The sequence below is a fragment of the Python bivittatus genome, unplaced genomic scaffold (assembly GCF_059951505.1).
Source record: "Python bivittatus isolate LINGU-HERP-01145 unplaced genomic scaffold, Pbiv_v1 ctg000070_np1212, whole genome shotgun sequence".
NCBI classification, from domain to species: domain Eukaryota; kingdom Metazoa; phylum Chordata; class Lepidosauria; order Squamata; family Pythonidae; genus Python; species Python bivittatus.
Genome location: NW_028277034.1, coordinates 3,694,094 through 3,714,347, shown reverse-complemented (window position 1 = coordinate 3,714,347; position 20,254 = coordinate 3,694,094). Strand labels below are relative to the sequence as shown.

General features: G+C 37.5%; 1 protein-coding gene across 2 annotated transcripts in view; it reads left to right on the top strand.

Moving 5' to 3' along the window:
- Positions 1-786: 786 nt before the first annotated feature.
- SGCZ (sarcoglycan zeta) overlaps positions 787-20,254 on the top strand; it is a 201,225-nt gene continuing 181,757 nt past the window's right edge. For both annotated transcript variants that reach the window (XM_088131119.1, XM_088131110.1), the window contains exon 1: positions 787-981. In XM_088131119.1, the coding sequence (XP_087987245.1) occupies positions 787-981 (195 nt within the window). The remainder of the gene's footprint in view (positions 982-20,254) is intronic.

Here is a 20,254-nt window from a genome sequence, read left to right as displayed (position 1 = left end):
TATATACATACTACACATGTAATATAAATAAATACCAGTCACACGGATATTCTTTTAAAGTACAAGGCTAGATTTATCACTGGAACCTTTCCCCTATATAACAGGAAAGGAGAATCTGTGATTCTCCAGATGTTGCTGTACAATACTTTTAAGATACCTCACTGTTGCCCTTGCTGGCTTGTTGCTCTATGGAGTTGTAGTTCACCAGTATTGGGAGGAAACAGATTCTGTGCTCCTATTCTAACAGTAAATACATACCCTGAATCCAGAATCAATCTTTTCCATTCAGGAAAGGAAAGGTAAAAGCCTGAAGGTTAAAAGTAGTAGTGATCCAATTGCTTTTATGTGGCCTCCTAAACCCTCCAAATTCATTCTGTATATGTTCACACATAACACTAAGCCAGGGTGGGTTTTTGTTTTAACAATTTAGTAAGTCAGTGTGTCCTGAAACACAGATAACTCTTAGCCAGAATTGGTGAACTCACTTATCTTGCAAAGTGAGAAACAATCAAACCTCATAGGCATCAAGGTGTGGATCCAAACATTATGCATGCCAGCTCTGCAGATCTGCACACTTTCTGGAAATGTATATTGTTGTTGGAAAAATTTCATTTCTTTCTTTAGTTCCTTTTAGCTTTGCTTTGTTTGTAAAAACTGAAATCAATCATTAGCTTCCAGAAGAGAAAAACAGGATTTCCTTAAGGATCCCTTAGTCAAAATCTGGGCATATTTTAATTGTTCAGATAAATATTTAATGCTTTGTGTTCTTCTTGTTGTTTCTAATAGATGACACGGGAACAGTACATACTGGCAACACAGCAAAACAGTCTGCCAAGAACAGAAAATCCTCAACTTTATCCAGTAGGGATTTATGGCTGGCGAAAGAGGTGCTTATACTTCTTTGTCCTCTTGCTATTGGTTACCATGATCGTGAACTTAGCCATGACAATATGGATCCTGAAAGTAATGAATTTCACAGTGGTAAGTAACTTTTTTTTTTTTTTGGTCTGGTTTATACTTGTTAAAAGGATTTGGTGTGATTATTTAGTGTTGTCTTTCAGATGGGTTGCAAACAGCTTTTGAGGATTTGAGGAGTAAAACAATGGTAGTGTAAAGTGTCCTTTATCTGTTAATAACTAAATGTCCATAGGAGTCATTACTAAGTGTCGAGTGCTGGACTAACAGCAAATTGATTCTGATTCTGAACATAATACTCTTTTGGCTGGCCATTGCTGATAGACACTATGCTCATTTAGATCCAACAAGTGTCCGTTATTAATTCTTGTAATTTGTAAGAAGAGACCAAGGCAGCTATTCCTGAATTTTCATCAACAACACTTGTGGCTGGAGTGTAGGAACTGAAATTCAGGGAACATAAGGAAGATACCAAGATCAGGAAAGGTTCTTATAAAGAAATAGTATCTTTGATTTGACCCTAATTTGATTTCTGAGAAAACTGCTTTATTGGATTGAGCCAAAATTTATTCCCTCCATTTATGGTCCCATTTATGGGGTATGTAGCACAAAACATTTACAGTGAACATACGTGGCAATCAAATAAGAAGCGGTTATAATGAGAATTTATGAGGGTTATATCTCAGTTCAGTGAGAGAAAGGCTTGGATTTTGAGAGTTACACTGGGGATTCAGTTAGATAAAATCATGGAGTTTAGAGAATGGCAGGGGAAAAGGGAGAAGCTTGAAAAAGTGATTCATTTTATTCGTTTGTTTGTTTGTTTGATTGATTGATTCAAATGTGTATGACTGCCCATCTCACAAGAAGTGATTCTGGGCAGCATACAACAAAGATATAAAACAATAAACATGTAAAAAAACAGTCTTTATTAAAAAGGTTAAAAAGCATAAGGCACACAGAGATTAGATTAGCAAGGGAGCCACCTCAAGATCTCACTGGTCCCCTGAGACCTCCAAGCCTGATGACATAGCCATGTCTTGAGGGACTTCTGTAGCTCTGGAGTCATGAGAAATCTGTAGAAGAACTACATTCTTCAGCTCTCTGAAGAACTATTCAATAGAAAAAACGCCCCCCTATTTACAGTCCAACTTCACCTACAAAATAATAGTCTATGCTTTTAACAAAACACTAACACAAACAGAGAAGATTCAAAGAATAGCTTCTTTACAGTTTTTACCATTTAAAGGATGTGTAGATTTAAAGTATCCAGATCATATATTTTGGTTTCTAGAAGATCATGGAATTAATCTAGGCAACAGCACAGAACAACTGATTGGCTTGTACTTTGGAAGTGGTTCACTTTATGCATTGTTCAGCTATAGGACAAGGCAGAAAGAGAAAGAGAGGCTTTTGCCAGAAACAAAAAAGTCAGAATGTTTAAGTCTTTGTCCCCCAGCAAAAAAGAAAGAAATTTTCAAGACGTAGCATTCATAAACACACATATGCTAAAGGGGAGACCTTTCACCCAGGGTGAACCCAGAGGCCCCTTCATTAGGAATAGAAAGTAATTAAAAAAATATAAAGAACATTTCTAGATAGAAGAAAGAAAGGGGGAGAGGGCAATCACCTTTCCTTTGCAGCCTCTGCAGTGTTCCAGTCCTCAGAGTTCAGTTAGACCCTTTAAGAGTTAAAAGGGAAAGAAAATAGGAGTTCCTTATCAAAGCCAGTACTCTTTGACTAAGTTTGCTGTGGGTCACTTGGCTTCCTGAAACCACTGGTTATCAGGAACTGAGAACTCAGACCACTTCAAAGGATGGATATTTGTATACCTCTCCTTTGTCTGATTCTAAATCCAGGGACTCTAATAAAGCCAACTCTTCCAGACTATAAAACTCAACTTAGCAGGAAGGCTTCTGCTTCCAAAATCTAAGAAGGCAATGAACTGGAGAGGGCTGGTCCACCTTCTGCAAGGCCAAAATTCCTTGTGGTGGTGCAGCAACTCAATGGGAGACCCTGATGCACCTCTGACTGCTTGAGGGTCACACTGGCTGGTTGCACCAGTGTGTGGAGGAGGGAGTCTGGCTTCACAGGGCTCAAAGAGGTTTCAATCTGGGGTAAGCAAAGTGCTGGCAACTAAGGGAAAGCTTAAGATTGCCCTGGCTTCCCATCTCAGCATTTCTCCTGAGTGATTTCAGCTATGGATAGATAGGAAAAGAGGAGAAAAGGAGAACCTATCACATTAGAACAAGAGGTGGGGGTTCCTTTCTCATTTTATCAATTTCTGCCCTGAAATATAAGTATTTCTAATATAATAGTCCTACCAAGAAAGCCTGAGGACAAAAGAAACAGTCAAAACTATTATCAAAAGAGCAGCCAAAAAAGGGAACGAAGGGGAAAAGGTTGAGCCAAGTGATTGGCTTGGATTCATGGTTTCCCTCCTGGTCTCCATAAAAGAGTTACCAAAAGATCGATAGTCCTAGAAAGATTCTCCATACTTCTTTGATTACCAAAAGAGGTTCCAAGGAACAGCTGACAAAAAGCATAATGTCTTCTGCTCTGGTTAACAAAGGAATGGCCCAAGAAATGCTCTGACTGTAAGATTTGCCCCATTCGACAAGAGAAACTCCCATGACACATGTGGTTCACAAAAGAGGTTTACTCAAGCGTAACGTACCAGTTACAAACAAAGCCGGGACTGGCTTGGCACATTTACATTGTTCAATTTATAGTTGTCCCAACCCCCCGTGGGCCCCGTTGCTAGGTTACATATTACAGATTAGATTACAGATTGCCCCCTGTAATCCCCCCTTCTACTTGAATGGCAGGTTCAGCCCAGTTCTCTTGTTTCTTTGATTGTTGTTGCCTATGGCATGGTCCTTGCCTTCCTTGGGGCTTCTGTTGCGCCGGGATCTCCCCCTCATGTGCTGATCGCTCTTCCTCAATTCCGCGGCTCTTTCCTTTGTCTATAGTGCCCGCGGCCCTCTGGCGTTACAACAACGCATCCGCTCCAGATTAGTAAAGTGGCACCATTCATTAGTTTGCAGTTTCGCACTTCCTCCTTCTGTGCTAGCGCTCGAGCAGTGAAATTGACTAAAGCGCAGCTGGGCAAGTTCCTAGCTGTGCAGCGCCGGCGGAACCTGACACTGACAACATTTTTTTGTGCAGATACCTTTTGCTACAACTGCCACTATTTTACCAAGACTCAGAAAGCAGCAATGCCAGTAGGAAGAATTATGGGGAAGTGCCTCCATAATCTTAGTTTTGCAAAAGTTATCCTTGGGTCCTTTTTAATATCAGATTTATTCCCTGTTTCTAGTAGAATTGCAGTACACAGGGGAACCCTGGAAGAGACTATTCAAGGTACTCTACTTTTCTTCAGATTGGGGTTCAGGTCCCAGACTTCCTTATGGTGCATAAGGGCATGAGTTTGACTGAAAAAGGAAACTGTTCCCTGAAGTCAGTGTTTTTGACCTTGGCTTGACCACAGTATTAAGTTTAAGCAAACACTGAGCCACATTGAGGGTGCAATTTGAGGATGAAGCAACACTGCAGGTTAGGATGTATATTTCCCATTAAACCTAAATAACCCCAAGAACTGCTTTGGTACATTGGCTAGAATTACTTGTCAACCCTTTGAAGTACACCAGGTCAGGAAATAGGCTCCATAAGGACTATTGGAACCCTACTTTTTTGTTGCAAGCTGTAATAACAGAATCTTGAGCAAAGAGACCCTCTCTGTCTCTGTCACTCTTCTTATTCTAAAGAGAATCAAGGCAGAGCAATCCTGACTTTCTTTTTCCACATCCTGTTTTAGGGCTGAACTGATGAATATGCAGCCACCCTTGCATTTCTTCTTCAAAGTGATCTCCACTACCTGCCTTCTCATTCTAACCGCGTAAATATTTAAAATGATGTAATTAGCGTGATTTAGACACACAAACCATAATAATATTTCATACAAGTGCGGAATCCCTGAACAAGATGATAGCATCTTGTAGGGCACTTTAGAATTGAAATCTAAATTTAGCAAGCAGAGGGAAACAAAATATTTTGTCTGTCATCTGCTTTATTTTTTGCTTAAGTTATATAACTTGGGCTACAACAACTATATAATAAGAATTTTAATAATTTAAAAAGGTAACATTTAAGTTCTAAGGTACTTTATAACTAAATACAGGTTTTCATGACTTCACCTTATATTTAACTTCAAGAAATCACTTGATGGCATGTGAACATTGTTTCTTTAATACTAATTCCAGTTACATTGGATAAAGTTGACAACTAAATTAATATTTACTATTTTTGTTTCTTCATGAGAATCATCTGGCATCTTCCCTTCTCTGTTCAGATAGGAATATGCAGAAGCAGAAAAAGAATGTACATTAAGAGTCATATTAAAAAACAAGAAAGCAATATACAAACTGATCAGGAAATCATACCGATCTACTGCAATTATATTTTACTTTCATTATTGCTCCTTGCAACACCCAAAGTTCAGATTCATGATTATTAACATTCAGTGTTAAAGTGAGCTGCTAACATTGTTGTTATCTATTAAGTATGTCCATAGAATAATGGCCGTGGTTCGGTTTCTTTTTTATGATAGAAGAATTTGCAAAGACTGCATTGAGGGGATGAAATCATGAGTATGCATTCTTTAATCTTTAGCATACAACACAAATTGGTTCAATATGGGACTTACTGTATATGACATGGTTACATATTCTTCATTCGTCTGTTCTATCCATCTATCTATCTATGGCCACCCAACTCCAAAAAGACTCTGGCTTATAAAATAGAAGCTATAAAATATCAAATATATAATTAAAGCAAAATTTAAAACATAACAAAACATAACTGCATGGACAAGACCAAATTAATAACATGCAAAAAACTCCATCCAGACCCAAATAGTCTCCAGACACTGGGTCAGTACATTGACAGATTTACCTGCACAGCCTGGGGCTGAGATGTACAACTGGGTATCATCACATACTGATGATACTGAACTCCAAACTGACAGATGAGTTCACCCAGCAGTTTCATGTAAAATTTAAACAGAAGGGGTGAAAGTGTTGAACTTGAGTCATGCCACAAGTGAGGGGCTTCAGGAGCAACCTCTCTCCTCCTGTCAACACTGACTAGAAGTGACCACTGAGGAAGGAGGCAAAACGCTGAAACACAGTGCCTTCCACTCCTAGCCCCTGCAGAAGGACACCATGGCTAATAGTATCAAAGGCCACTGAAAGATCAAGGAGCACAAGGACAGATGCACCACCCCCTTCTATCTCTGCCAAAGGTCATCAACAACCTTCCCCACAAAGGAAAGTTTGGAAACTAGACCATAACTGTCCAGAGTGGAGGGGAATCTATCTATCTCCAAACACTTTGGTTCCTTATTTAAAGTGGGCATTTTCCCCACAATAACAGGCAAGCAGAGGACTAGAAAACTTGAAGGGTTCTTTCCTACTTTAATGGCACATTTAATGAGAATAAAGGAATTTTATTTGCCATATCCATAAATGTTGCATATAAATACATTCATGACTTTTGAATCTTCTGGATTCCTTCAAAATTCTCTCTATATATTTTGCTTGAAAACCAGAAACTTCAACTTTCTTATAGCAATTTAAGGTGGTGGGGACAGTATATCATTAGAAAGCCCTTCAGCTGTTCATTAAAGACTTGGGCATCAAAACAATACTATACTGCAGACTCGCCTTGGGAATATACAGTATCTAGGTTGAAAATATATAGGAATAATTATTTAGCTTGGAATGGAAAATTGCAATGATAGTAAAGCCCTTATGAAATTCTATAGTGCAACTGGTATAGAGGCAAACAAAGATAAAGTTGATGAAGGTATATAAAAGCCATCAGCAGGTAAAATAGAAAATAAGCAACATCTTCACTCTTGGAAAAGAGGGAACAAGAAAAAGTGGCTGAAGATAATTCCACCTAGATTCTGTATGATATAAAAGGGGGCAGAGGGAAACTCTGGGAGGCTTTCAAGATTCTGTTATTAAACCCCACCACAATAGAGTAGAGTTCCAGCAGTCCTTGCAGTTTTCTGACCTAGCCTACTTGGAAGAGCTGATCACTTGCGGTAATGCATACATTTGTGATCATTGCGGACTAAGGGTTGTTACAGAGTTGGAAAACTGAGCAGAAAAGGGCAAACAAAGTGATTAAAAGGCTAGGAAAGATGAGTTTTGAGGACTTTGTAGCCTGCGGCAAAGTGGGTAAAGGAGAAAGCATAACAGATAAATGTAAAATAATGTATAATTTGGAAAATGAGTATAAAGGAAGGGGTTCCCCCCCCCTTTCACAATATTAGAACTTAGTTCCATCCACTGACACTGTGGAATGATGCATAATCTAGCAAAGTACTTCTTTACACTACATGAAGTTCAACTACAAAATTCTCCAGTGTCAGTTGCATTGATGGCCACATATCTAGATTTTATTTTATTTAAGGGACTAGACAAACTTAGGGAAAATATTGCTGTGAATGTCTTGATGGCTGTACATCACCTTCAGAATCAAAGGGAATTTGCCTTTAATTCCAGTTGCCAGGGAGCAACATAGCAGACGGCTATATCGCTTTTATGTCCTGCTCGAGTTTCTTACATGTATCTGAGTGATCACTGTTTGACTGAGAATTTTGAGCTGATCCAGGAGTTCTTATATTCTTAAGAATTTCAAAGAGTATGGAAATTCCTAATTTTCTTTGGTCTGTTTTCACAAATATACATAGGCAGAAATATTTTCCTACAGCAGTTGAAGTTTATTTCATATCTGATTCTGGACATGTGAGTTTGAAAATGCTAGCCATATTCATCTCTTTTGAAATATCCTGAAGTCTAACATATTTTTATGGTATTAGATATTTTGCTGAGGGTCTTTTTTCCCCCCTATCATTTACCAAGCCAAGCATTATAAACATAATTTATGGTCCATATTTCACATGAAGTTTCTCCATCCCTGTCATTGCTTCAATAGGAAACTTTCATGGATAATCCTAAAGATCTTCTATTTCAAATCTCATAATACCTATTTTTCAAAAATGGATTAGGCATATATAATGGATTTGGAACACTGAGGGATCTATTAAAGGGAGACACTGACTTACAGAGAGTAGAATGGAGAGAGAAGGACTGAGAACAAACTGATCTATTCCACAGATTCTGATATTTATAAAAAGCAAACATTTAAATCCCCCCCCCCATTTATATTTTAGTGATAATGTGATGCCCTATTACATGATAATATACTTATCTTACTTATGCCCTTTACAAATTTTTTTTTTTCAGGTTCAGATGCCTTCAGCAGATTTTTTTTTTTTTTTAAAAAAAGCAGAAGTAGCAGTTCGCTAATGTAAATGCATATTTGGCTATAAAAATTTGCAGTGTCAGAACCAGACACTGAGGCAAACAAACAAACAAAAAACCTGTCAAGACAGACTTCAAGAGAGAATAACAATCTTTGCATATACCAAATCTATTTTAACATTTTAATTGTTGCTAAGCAGCGCTGGTTTAAGATAGCTTTGCCTATATTCTCTCTTCCATATGTTTTAGCACCTTTATAATAGCTGTTTTTTCCTACCCACTTATCAAAACTAAGTTTTTCTTATGGTGATTGGGAAAAAAAACATGTCAGGTGGGGACTAAAAAGTCTTGCTCCAATGTCCAAGAAGGAATGGCTAAGAGCCGTTCCCTTTAATTTTGTTCATGAAGAATAATTGTTTTGATCATATACTCTTTGAGCATTTGATACAAAAACACAAAAACACAGACAGACACAGACTGATACCGGTGCACACCATAAGGATTTTTTAAATTGATGTTTTTGATCAAAAGGAGCTGATTCTTTTGAATCCAGCAATCTGGTCGCCTGGAATTCCCTTGTCTTCCACCCTATCTTGCCCTGAAAGAAAAGTTTTAAATTCTGGCAAGTTTCCAGAATCTCTTGTAATGAAGGATAGGACCACGCAGCAGTTTTTTTGTTTTTGGGAGGGTTTTTTTGCTGGGGTCGGGAGGATATCGTTTGCTTTTCAAGTAAGATTCCTTCATTGGCTGAAAGAGTTGTTCTGAATTGGTTTGAAAGTTTGTCCTTTTGTTGCCACAGAAATCTGATGCCATTCTGTTTCTTTCCTGAAAATCTCCATGAATTAATCCTTTGAGTAGCAAGAACAATTAACCTTTAACTTCAGTTCTTTTCTTTTGTTTTTCTATCACTCATTGTCCTGACGCGTGTTATTACAACCAGACCCCTGTTGTTTGTCGGAAAGAGGAGCTCTTGAAATATTATCCTTTCCTCAAGGGCAACTGTCACTTTGTCATTCCGAAGTCACTAACTGGTGTGCATTCAAAATTCTAGCATTTGATTCATCGCCATTTGGTAAATACTTATCTGAGGAGAGAGCTGCTAAGGCAACAAGCTCTTTTCATATATCATTGTTCCGTTTCCCCTGTCAGTTAGAGAGTTGTACATTTATTTATGTACAAATGAACGTGATCTGTTTTCTGTCTTTGGTGGGAAACCTCAGATGGCAATCACAGACCCCCAGAGAGATCTAATAGGATCAGATTGTTGTGATGGAATATCTATTTGAAGCATTAGTACTTTGATGAATCATATGAAATGATTTGCCATTTCAGTATAATATGATAGAAAATGGAAGGCATGGGGAGAGAGAAAATGTGAGAGATGTTTTCAGGCCAGATCATATAATTCCAGTTTCATGGATTCTTGCTTGGGATTACTTGTCAGCCATTCAATGCTTAATCATCTGAAAATTATACCAGATGAAATGCAGACTGCAAATTCTTGAAGAAACTTGCATTTTTTTTTTCTTTGACTAGTTTCAGTCTTACATTTCTTCATTTGTATTAATCAGTGCAGGAAAGGTTGGTATGAGTATTCCTTTCTAACAATCTGTTCTTCCAAATTTAAATATAAATGAGCTGGCCATACTAATTCAGATCCTAATAATTTGGCTGATTGGATGGTTCTAGATAGGTTATATACTGTAACATGGTAAACATAAGGCTCATTACAAGTTAGCTTTTTTTTAGAACTAGATGAAACGCTGAATCTGAATCTGAACTGACTTCTTACCAATATATGTAATCCATTATGGGAGCTCTTTTAGTTAGAGTTGACTAAGGGTATTTTAAATAAATATTAAAAAGTCAGACGGATCTCCACTCTGGATCTTCACACCCTGGTGCTGCCTCCTGCTTTGGATTAGCAGCTTGGTAGTACCTGCTGCCACCATCTATCTTATGGGTGTGCTTCACTTGGTGTTCTCCCCCAATCCCACTATTTGGCAGAAATAGGGTTCTTATAACCTGTCCTACCTTTCTGGCAATAATAAGCTCAAGAAGCAAAAAGAAAAATAATGGCTGTTACACCACCTTCTAGCTTTACAGCATCACAGTGTACCATTAAAGAAATCACTTCTTCCCCACCCTGAAAGAGATAGATCAATCTCCCAAGAGTTAAACATAATCAAACTTTTCTAAAAAAAATGTAAAACCCACATTTGAACTTTAAATATGAACAAATATAGTGTTGAAAAATACGTATTTCAGAGCTGTTCAGATTATGATAAAACAGTTGTTTTATTGAAAAGAAAAAGCAAGAAAATGCAGCAGACAATGTAATGCTCCAAGTAGACTACAAGATGGTAGTGCTTTGCTATAAATAAGATTTCTCCATCCCAAAGTCCCAATAAAGAGATAGAAAATTCCAATTATTATTACAATTATTATTACAAGTTGGTTAAAGGGAAATCAAATATTAGAACCTCTGAATTGTGTTGGTATTACAGCTTCTTAATATATGGAACATTAAAGAATTTTAGAGTTGGCACAAGCATGAACAAATTCAAATCATAAATGTAAATTCTTTGGTTGATTCTTTGCTTGACATATCTCTGTAGAAACAAAAGACTCTTCTTTCTGCTTTTCAGTTTATCTAGACATTCTCACAGGTTTCTGGAAATTCCAGTGATGTATCAAATGCTGTTTGGGGAAGTGGCATATCCACTAGTTTTCCAGTCCCCCTCCAACAAACTTTTGCTATGAAGTTTGGAAAGGACAAGAGAAAATTGCATAGTACCTCTATTTAAGTTCTCCTTTAGGCAAGTGGAAGAGCAAGCCATTTTATATCTGCAGTTGGGTGTCCTCTGCAGTACTGCCAGCCTTGTGAAGTAGTCCAGACAAGAAGCACACCCAAAGTATTAGTTCTTTTTTTTTTTAATATAAATTTATTGAAAGTTTTAAAAACAGGAGTAAAAATTAATACAAACTAAAATAGAGTATGAAGGAAAAAAGAAAAAGGAAGAAATGAAAGAGCTAAAGTGCAAAACAGGAAAAAAGGAAAAGAAAAAAGATAGAAGAAAAATAGAAAAGAAAGAAAAAAGATATCAAGAAGTGGCTTCTGATCTTCTTTACAGCTTTTATAAGTACAACTGTAGATTTACATCTTTCTCTAAAGTTTCACTGTGACTCTCTTCTTTCTATAATCTATCCTATCTAATTGTCAGAACCATCGATCATAAGGTCACGTTTTCTGTTTTATGCAGAAAGTCCATAAGAGATTTTCAGTCACCAATAAATGTACATAGTGTCTGTTCTCTAATCAAACAGGTCAATTTGGCCATCTCAGCAAGTTCTATCATCTTCAGCACCCTTTACTCCATTGTATGTATTGCCAAATCACAGAAGTACTAGCTCTAACTTTATTGTAAGTTTACATTAACAGAATCTTGCAAGTCTGAAAGTACATCACTCCGCCCACCCCAACCCCACCCCCACCCTGGCCAAGAAACTAGGGAGAGTCCCTTCTGACATGTTTGCCATGCCCCATTTCTTATGCAGGCTAAGCTGCCTCTTATTTGAACGTTGTTCAGTCTGCGGCTCTTCCTCCTGTCTCCCAAGGTCATTTTCACATACTGTTACAGGTACTGTGATATCAATATTCTTCTGTTTTCTTCTTAACATTGGCAATGGGCTGAAAAAGAAGAATTGTGAATCTAAAACACAGTAATGCAAGCAGCCTGAATTTTCTGAATCTGTGACACAGCTTGGTATAAATTAGGAACAGCCTCTGTATTTTCCAAAATGATTGTTATTTAAGATTGTAGAGAAAGATGCTGTAACAGCTTTCTGAAGTTTTGGATTTCCACATCAAGTAGTATGAACTAATATGTACTGATTTCTTGAATCAATAGTTTCCTTTATGTGGTTTATAACATGAATAATCCATGGCTGAAAAAAAATCTAGTGGGGGATAGAAGGGTGTTTCCTTGCTTTCTTTAACTTTAGGAAAAGTCATCTGCTTTCTTGTAGCAAATTCTTATTCTTTAGATCCCCTTATATTTCTGGAAGAGGAGCAGGAGGAAGAGAGATAAACCTTAAGCTCTGTTGCTTAACAACATGGAGCCAAGCCTGAAGATTAAAGAAAAAGAGTAACAGCAGTGGTTTTCTCTTGTTGCAAGAAGTAGCCACACTTGTTTCATTTTTTTTCTTTAAAAACAGCCAGAGGAACCAGAACAAACAAAGGTCTCCACAGCTACAACTGAGTAATTGGGGGGACTTTTTTTTTAAGTTGAAGAAAAAATGAATGTCCCTCAAGCTAAAATAGTCAGGCTGTGCAGCCCTTTGGATCTGAAGGCAAAAAGTGCTTCAAAGTGCATGAAGGGGCTGACTGAGCTTAGAACACCAGAGTCTTTTCTCAACTTACACGGCTGCCCTCTGCAGCCTCAGCATGATCCTGGGAAAAGCTATCTTTTGTTTAATGAGTTCAGCATCCCCTTGCTTTCAAATTCAAAACTTCACGCAGCCCTAGTAGCAAGTTTTTCTACTGCCCATGAAGATAATGATAGTTCCCTGGCTTGTTTACAACAGTGGCCTACGAAAACACTCCACAGCCACATAGTGTCTCTCTTAAAGGAAAAGGTTGGGGACTATTGCCTTAAACCTTTACAAAGAAATGACTAGTGCATCGGAGACAGCATCTGCTTGCTTTCAAGATTATAAAACAATCAGCTAATCCCACCCACTCCCAGTAAAGTGTAAAAACACTTTTTAGAGAAATAAAGGGAGATTTGAGGTCCATGGGGTATGTGAGTGTTAATTACCTTAGGTGCCTTCAGTTCACTTTAGAAGTGAATCAGTTAAATAAATTATGGGGGTAAAAGAGCAGGCATTACAGAATATTTCGTAAAAGGCTAATCTCATCAGAAATAGACTACTATATTATTAGTAGGTTTAGAAATGGGATAATGGAGAAAAGGAAAGGAAAGGAAAAGAGGAAATGGACTCACAGAAGGCGGTTTAAGCAATCTAAGCCTATAAATATTTCACAGTAAAGTGTCCTATTTATCTGAAATTTTTGGCTGGGTAGTATTTCAGAATGTTGATAATAAGCCTATAAAATACAGCTGCTTATTATCAGAAATGAAAAGACTTCCTCAAATATTAATTGCTACATCATGGAGTGCATTCCATTAGTAGCACAGAATGAAGCTATTTGTAAATCCCATATTAATGGCTGGATCGTTGCACTAGGAAACTGATGTTATTTATTAACCTGTTCTTCTGAAAAACAATTAGGAAGCATTCTCATCTCCTGTGAACCAGTCAAGTAAGGAAAGTGCTGCTTTGTTTTGTTTTTCCAGAGAACATGTCCTATGGTTAGAAGAAACTGAAAATCAGTTAAATAAATCCCATGCAAAGGAAGCAATACATGTACACCAAGAATAATTTTACAGGTTCGCTAAAGAATGGAATATATCCCTACTTTTTACTTCCATCTCTCTTTCTATCAGTGATAATTGTGATGGGATCACTACAGGAGAAAGTATCAAGTTTGGCTTGCTTCAGCAGAATGAAGGCTACTTGATTGAGAGAAGCTACACAACACACACAATAATTAGCCCTAGAGCCATTTGTCAATGCATGGCAAAATATATATGAATAGTTCAATCAAGAGAGCCAGTTTGGTGTAGTGGTTAAGGCTCAGTCAAAAACCAGGAGATCATGAATTCCAGTCCTGTCTTAGTACAAGGCCAGCTGGGTGGCCTTAGGCCAGTCACTGTATCTCAGCTCTAGGAAGAAGGCAATGGCAAGCCACTCCTGAAATTCTGGCCAAAAAAACTTCAAGAACATGCCCAGCAGTTATCAGGAGTCAACACTGACTCTAAGGAACCAAAAAAAATTCAACCAAATGATCAGAATGGCCTTTTACTTCACATACTAGTAATGCATCAGGAAGGCAGTACTGCTACAAAGGGGACACAGCTCCTTGCTTTCCTTGTGAGAAGTTAGCATCCTGAGATAAGAACAAATGGCTTTGACTAGGAGTAAAACGCTCATATTTATTCCCAGCAGGATACATGCTTTTTTATTATTATTATTATTATTTATTTCCAGGATGGCCTGAAATGGACTATTCTATAAGAGATCAGGTTTGACTGATATATTTTTGCAGATCCAATCTGTGTTTTTTTTTTATTTCTGCATCAAGAAAAACATCAAATTGACAACTGTTTTCTAAAATAAATCCAGAACATCTAATGTAATTAAGGAGAGAAGACCCAGTGCCAGTGTAACTTTTGAAAGTACCGAAATTACCCTGTTGGAAGGAGCCGTTTAGCTGTTGAGTCCAAGCCACTGTTCAGTGCGCTGAATCCAAATTAAAGCATCCACTCTTCTTTAAGACATCCATCAGTGGACAGGGTTCTCTGAGCTTTAAGATCAACCACATGTTTACTGGATTCAGGCCCATCCTGGGTCATAAAGGCAGCCAAGGAGGTGACAAGTGAGTCTGTCCCAGTGCCTGGAGGCCATGCAGGTTTGGATGGGGAGGAAGTGTCTCTGCTAATGGTACCAAGACCGAGTTGCTGTGAGTATTCAGGCCATCTAGGTCTGGGGATGTTCCATGTTAAACCTGGATGGGGTAGCACTTCCCCATTCAAGAGTGATATGCAATCTGGGGTTCTTCCTGGATTCACAGCTCATGTTTGATGAGCAGATGGCAGCTGTGACCAGGAGGATCTTTGCACAGCTTTATCTTATGCAGCAGTTGCACCCTTTTACTAGATCAGAAGAAATTTCAGACAGCTACTTACACCCCGGTCACCTTCTGGCCTGACTACTGCAATGCACTCTACCTGGAGCTGCCCTTGAAGATCCAACTTACTTAGCCCCAGAGATTTAAACTTGTTCAGAGAAAACAGGTATACCCTGATTATTTTATCTATCTTAAGCTTTGGTCCATCTTATTTATCAAGGTTTTCAAAACTGCCTCCAGTACTTCAGCTGGAGAAGGCTAAAACAAAACAGGAATTAAGTAGCTCTGCCTTTTCTTTGATATCTGGTACCATGGTATCTTCACTGAACAACTGGTTCTTTTCCTTTCCTTTTATTTTGAACATATCTCCAAAAAATACTCCCTTCCACTTTGACTTCCATCAGACCTCCTGATGAAGCACTCCATGTTTTGACAAAACACATAATCAATTAGCAGTCCTTGTGAAGAGAATGCTATTCATTGTGTGGGCAATCCATTACCTAGCTAACATGGACCAACTAATCTCTTTTGTTAAAGCCATTCTTCATTCAATCATTTTTTCCCCATTTTTTTCTTCCTTTCCAGTCCTAGAAAGGACTGAATGAGAACTCCACCTGAAGACGTTTAGTTTTCTTCCTAGGTCTTCAAAATCCATGATGACATGGTGGTAGCTGTTCTTTGTGATGTAATTTTTTCCCACATGAACTGAAGAAATGGATCACTGTCAGGGTATTTGGTAAGATCTGAAGGTTGTTCTGTTACATCACTTATCCACATTGTTTGAAAGCAGTACTTTTTACAAGCTGAAGGTCCAGTTGGCACACAGTTGCTTCACCTTCTTATGGTACTCACAGCTACGCTCACTCACACCGTGAATTTCCCCCTCAAAGCTGACTGCCTGTATAGATACTGTTTTCCACTTGCCAAGCTCTGATGATTCATCTAAAATACCAAGCGCTTACTGAACACTTTTGAGAAGCAGAACCGATGGTCCTAGAGTTATAGTTGAACCACGGGAACTGTTGCATGATGTGTCCCACTTCTCTGCTTTGAAAACTTTAAAAATTATTTCTATAGCTTTAAAAGTTCTGTTTATTTTGCTTTATTTTTTTATAAATCTAGGGCTTTACTGAAAAGCTGTTTCAAATATATACGCTTTCAATACTTACACCAAGTTTCCAAAGATAAATGAATTGTTCATGTGCAATTTCTTTGTAGATTGAATATTATAAGTCAGACTGTTTTAGTTACAATTGTACCAAATATATTGATAGCAAAGATAAATACATTAATTTGAGAATCACCCATATAGAAAAACTAACTTCTCTTTAAATACTGCATTTCTCTGTGTATGTATGTATGTACATGTATATATATGTGTGTGTGTGTGTGTATACACACATATATACACACAGAGACACACTAGATTTTTTTCTAAAGTTTTTAATGAATCTAAGGTTTATTGAGCAGATGGTGTTTTAGTGAGTGATCCTATGTCAACTGTGAATTCAGTGGGGCATGTTTTCAGAGTGTTAGTTTATTTCTTTTAATAACAGTCAAAAGGCAATTAACAATAACCTTAATCTTATTAGAGAAGTCAAACAATGTATGTTGACAAGCTGTAACAAGACTTCTTTGCACTGGTAAAAATACTGTTGGAATAGGATCATTCCACATGCTTATATTTTAAAAAATTAGACAACTCTATTAAATTTTAGGTTAAAAGTTTTGAGTTCACATTTTAAAGGCATGGGTTAATCTCTTTTGGTAGCCAGGGTTGCACTACATTTATGGACAGGGCAGTTACACAGAGCATGCAAAGTGAGTTTAGCTATGTAACATGAATGAACATGGTGTGCATGTGTGTGTGTATACACATACACACACACCACACACACATACTTTTCTTAGCTTTGGGGTGTGTGTATTTTTTTCCCACATCTGAAAATCGAAGGGAATTACATATGTCACTGATTTCTAGCAATTATGGCCAGATGTAGCTTGACAAAAAGAGATTCAGAAGCCACCTTTGCGCTCTCCTCTAAAGGTGCTAAATTGGGAAAGATTGGACTAGAGCTATAAAAGGAGTTGGATGTCTGGGAGCATTGTAGGACATAAATACAGGAGTTTTGCCTTTAGGTGACCTTTTGAGTTGGTTGTTATGAATGTTGAGAATGACAGTAATCAAGTGCAAAAAAACCCACAATAAAACATTCAAATATTTACCTTTACTGACAAAATGGAAACAATTCCCTGTCACAGAAAAGTGATGGGAAATATATGCTAGAAAGGCCTCATAGCTGAAGAAATCAATCAACGTCCAGAGTACATAGATTGGGTTGAGGTGTTGCTTGTACAAAGTGCACTTGAGCTGACAAGCACAATTCCATAATGCTTACAATCATCATGGAGTGCACTTCTTTGATAATTTCCCCTATATCAGTTATTCAAATAAATGCAATTCTCCCTCAAAGGATGTTCTATTAGTCAAGGCAAATATATTTTGGAAAGGACATTTCTGAGGATATCTTTTTCAAGGTGAACATGACAATATATGCTTTTTAATAACTATATTATCATGATTTATTTATTTATTTATTCATTCAATTTATGTAGTTGCCCATCTGACATGCAATGACTCTGAGTGGCGCACAATTTTTAAAATGTATATATTAAAAATATAAAAATATTTAGTGGGTACAAAAATTTCTAAATAGATTAATTGAAAAAATTAATGGCCTAAAATCTCAAGGACATGGTGATCTAATGAGATGGCTGCATTGTTTTTAACATCAATTTTTCTCAACTATCTTGTTATTAATAATATTGTTGATGTCTTTTTAATTGTACTTAATTTTGATTGTATGATTGTTTTTCGTTGTGTACTGCCTAGACTCATTTTTTTCTGAGATGGGCAGCTATATAAATATGATAGATAGATAGATAGATAAATAGATAGATAGATAGATAGATAGATAGATAGATAGATAGATAGATAGATAGATAGATAGATAGATCGGCCTAAAGCCACTTATAATGGAGACTGTACTTAAAAGTGCATAAAGGATCATATGAGGTGAAAAGAGGAACAGTCAATGTATTCAAAATGGCTTCACACAGTGTCCTAAGCCATTATTGTTTATCCATGGTCTTTAAACCAATTTCAGTGTGCTGGTTTCACATAAATAACAACATATTTTCATCATATGGTTGGACTTAAAATATGACTTGTCTTCACACTAAGACAATTTTTGTTTTCTAAAATTCTCCACTTATGAGTAGGAGATGGGTGAAAAATTTGTTTGGTTCACTTTTAAAATATGAAGTTCAAACTTCTAGAATAGGACTGGAGGTTTAAACATGGGGTTTAGCAGAATTGACAACAGAGTTATCAAAAGTTTTGTCTTTCACCTTCACGTTAGCTATGAAGTGTGCCCCATTTTTCAACTACCTTCAAATGGGGAAAAATAAGAAAACTAGTACATGGAATTTATGAGATTATAGAGAGATCTTCTACAAGCTTCATGAAACCAATAATATGCTATAACTTACAGTTTAGCTTAAATGGGTTCTGGACTACTGGACACACTCTGTATCTAAAACATTAGAGATGTACTGAAAAAATTTCTATAATACAAGCAGATGAAAATATGTGCATGCAAATGGAAGATATGGTTAGAGATAATTCCATTACCCGCACCATCTGATTCATCCTGATAATCAAAGCGCTGGCTCTCATATCCTTTCCTCTCTATCAGAATGTATGAGCAAGCCCTAATTCCTATTCTAAATAGCACCCCTACTTCAAAGAAACTTGGCACGCCTTTCTCAATTCTGCACAGTTGTTATCAGCTTTGCTATGAAACAAAGGGATCTCTTTATGTAGAGCAAATTTGCAATTCTTGCCAATAATAGAGGGATTTTGCTAATTCTTGCCAAGAATAGGTAGCAAAACATACACCACTTGCCAATCAAACTTTATTCCACAGCATTTTTGTCTTGTAATATTTCTTACTAAGACTAAGTAATTTTTTCTCCATGAACATCCATTAAAAACTTAGATTCTGTTTATCCAAGTAAAAGGGTTGTGTGCTTAGCTTTTATAAGGCTGGCTTTATATCTCCGTGTATTCAGTCAAAATGTTGGTGCTAAATTAGGTTTGCCATCTGTTTTGGTTTTTGTTTTGTTTTGTTTTGCCAGTCCTTCTGCCTTACACAACAAAGGAACAATTGTACCAACTGAATTTGCTGATTTTACTCAATTTGTTCCGTGCAAGGTCTTTACCAAAATTCTCGTGCAAGTTCTTTACCAAAATTATTCATAAGCAGAATGAAAAGAATTTTAAAAATTCAACTGTGGAAGAAAGAAAATGGGAGAACTAGATCTATCCCTATTACGAGTCATATCTCAAAGTCAGTTATTAGATTAACAGCCTCTGAACTAATTTCTGATTAAAGGGGAAAAGAGTGGGGCGGGGGAGAGGATCTCCCAAAACCCCTTTTCCGGTGTTTTGCTCTCCCTAATGAAATTCTTTTAATTTTCTTCAACATTCTTTAGATGCTTTATCCAGGGCTTCCAAATTCATTTGAAATTTCACTGTAAAGCTTTCAATCAGAGGCTCCAAACTCCTAATTCCCACTTCCAGCATTATCCCAAGGAAGCTGGATCAGGCCGTAGTCATAGACAAGGTCAAAGCCTTCCAGCATTTAACTTCATTGGAGTCCTTGGTATTCTCGGAGCACAGTTGTTTGCTTGCGGACGTTTTGTTACCCAACTAGGTGACATCATCAGTGCTAATGAGTGTGGAGTTTGCTGAAGAGCACTAAGGACTCTACAGTTTGGCTGGTGTGGGTCTTCCGGGCTGTGTGGCCGTACAATGAGTACAATGAGTACTATGAACAGATGGACGGTGTCGCCATGGGAAGCCCCCTGAGCCCAGTCGTAGCAAATTTCTACATGGAACATTTTGAAAAACGGGCTTTAGAAACCGCACCCGTTACCCCAACAGTCTGGTTCCAATTTGTGGATGACACCTTCGCAATTTGGAGTCAGGATGAAGAAGACCTACAGAAGTTCCTGAACCACCTAAACAGCATCCACCCCAATATACAATTCACTATGGAAAAAGAAGTGGATGGCCAAATTCCATTTCTAGACACGTTGGTCATACGCAAACCAGACCTCAAATTAGGACACAAAGTCTACAGAAAACCCACCCACACAGACCGGTACCTACACAAAAACTCCAACCACC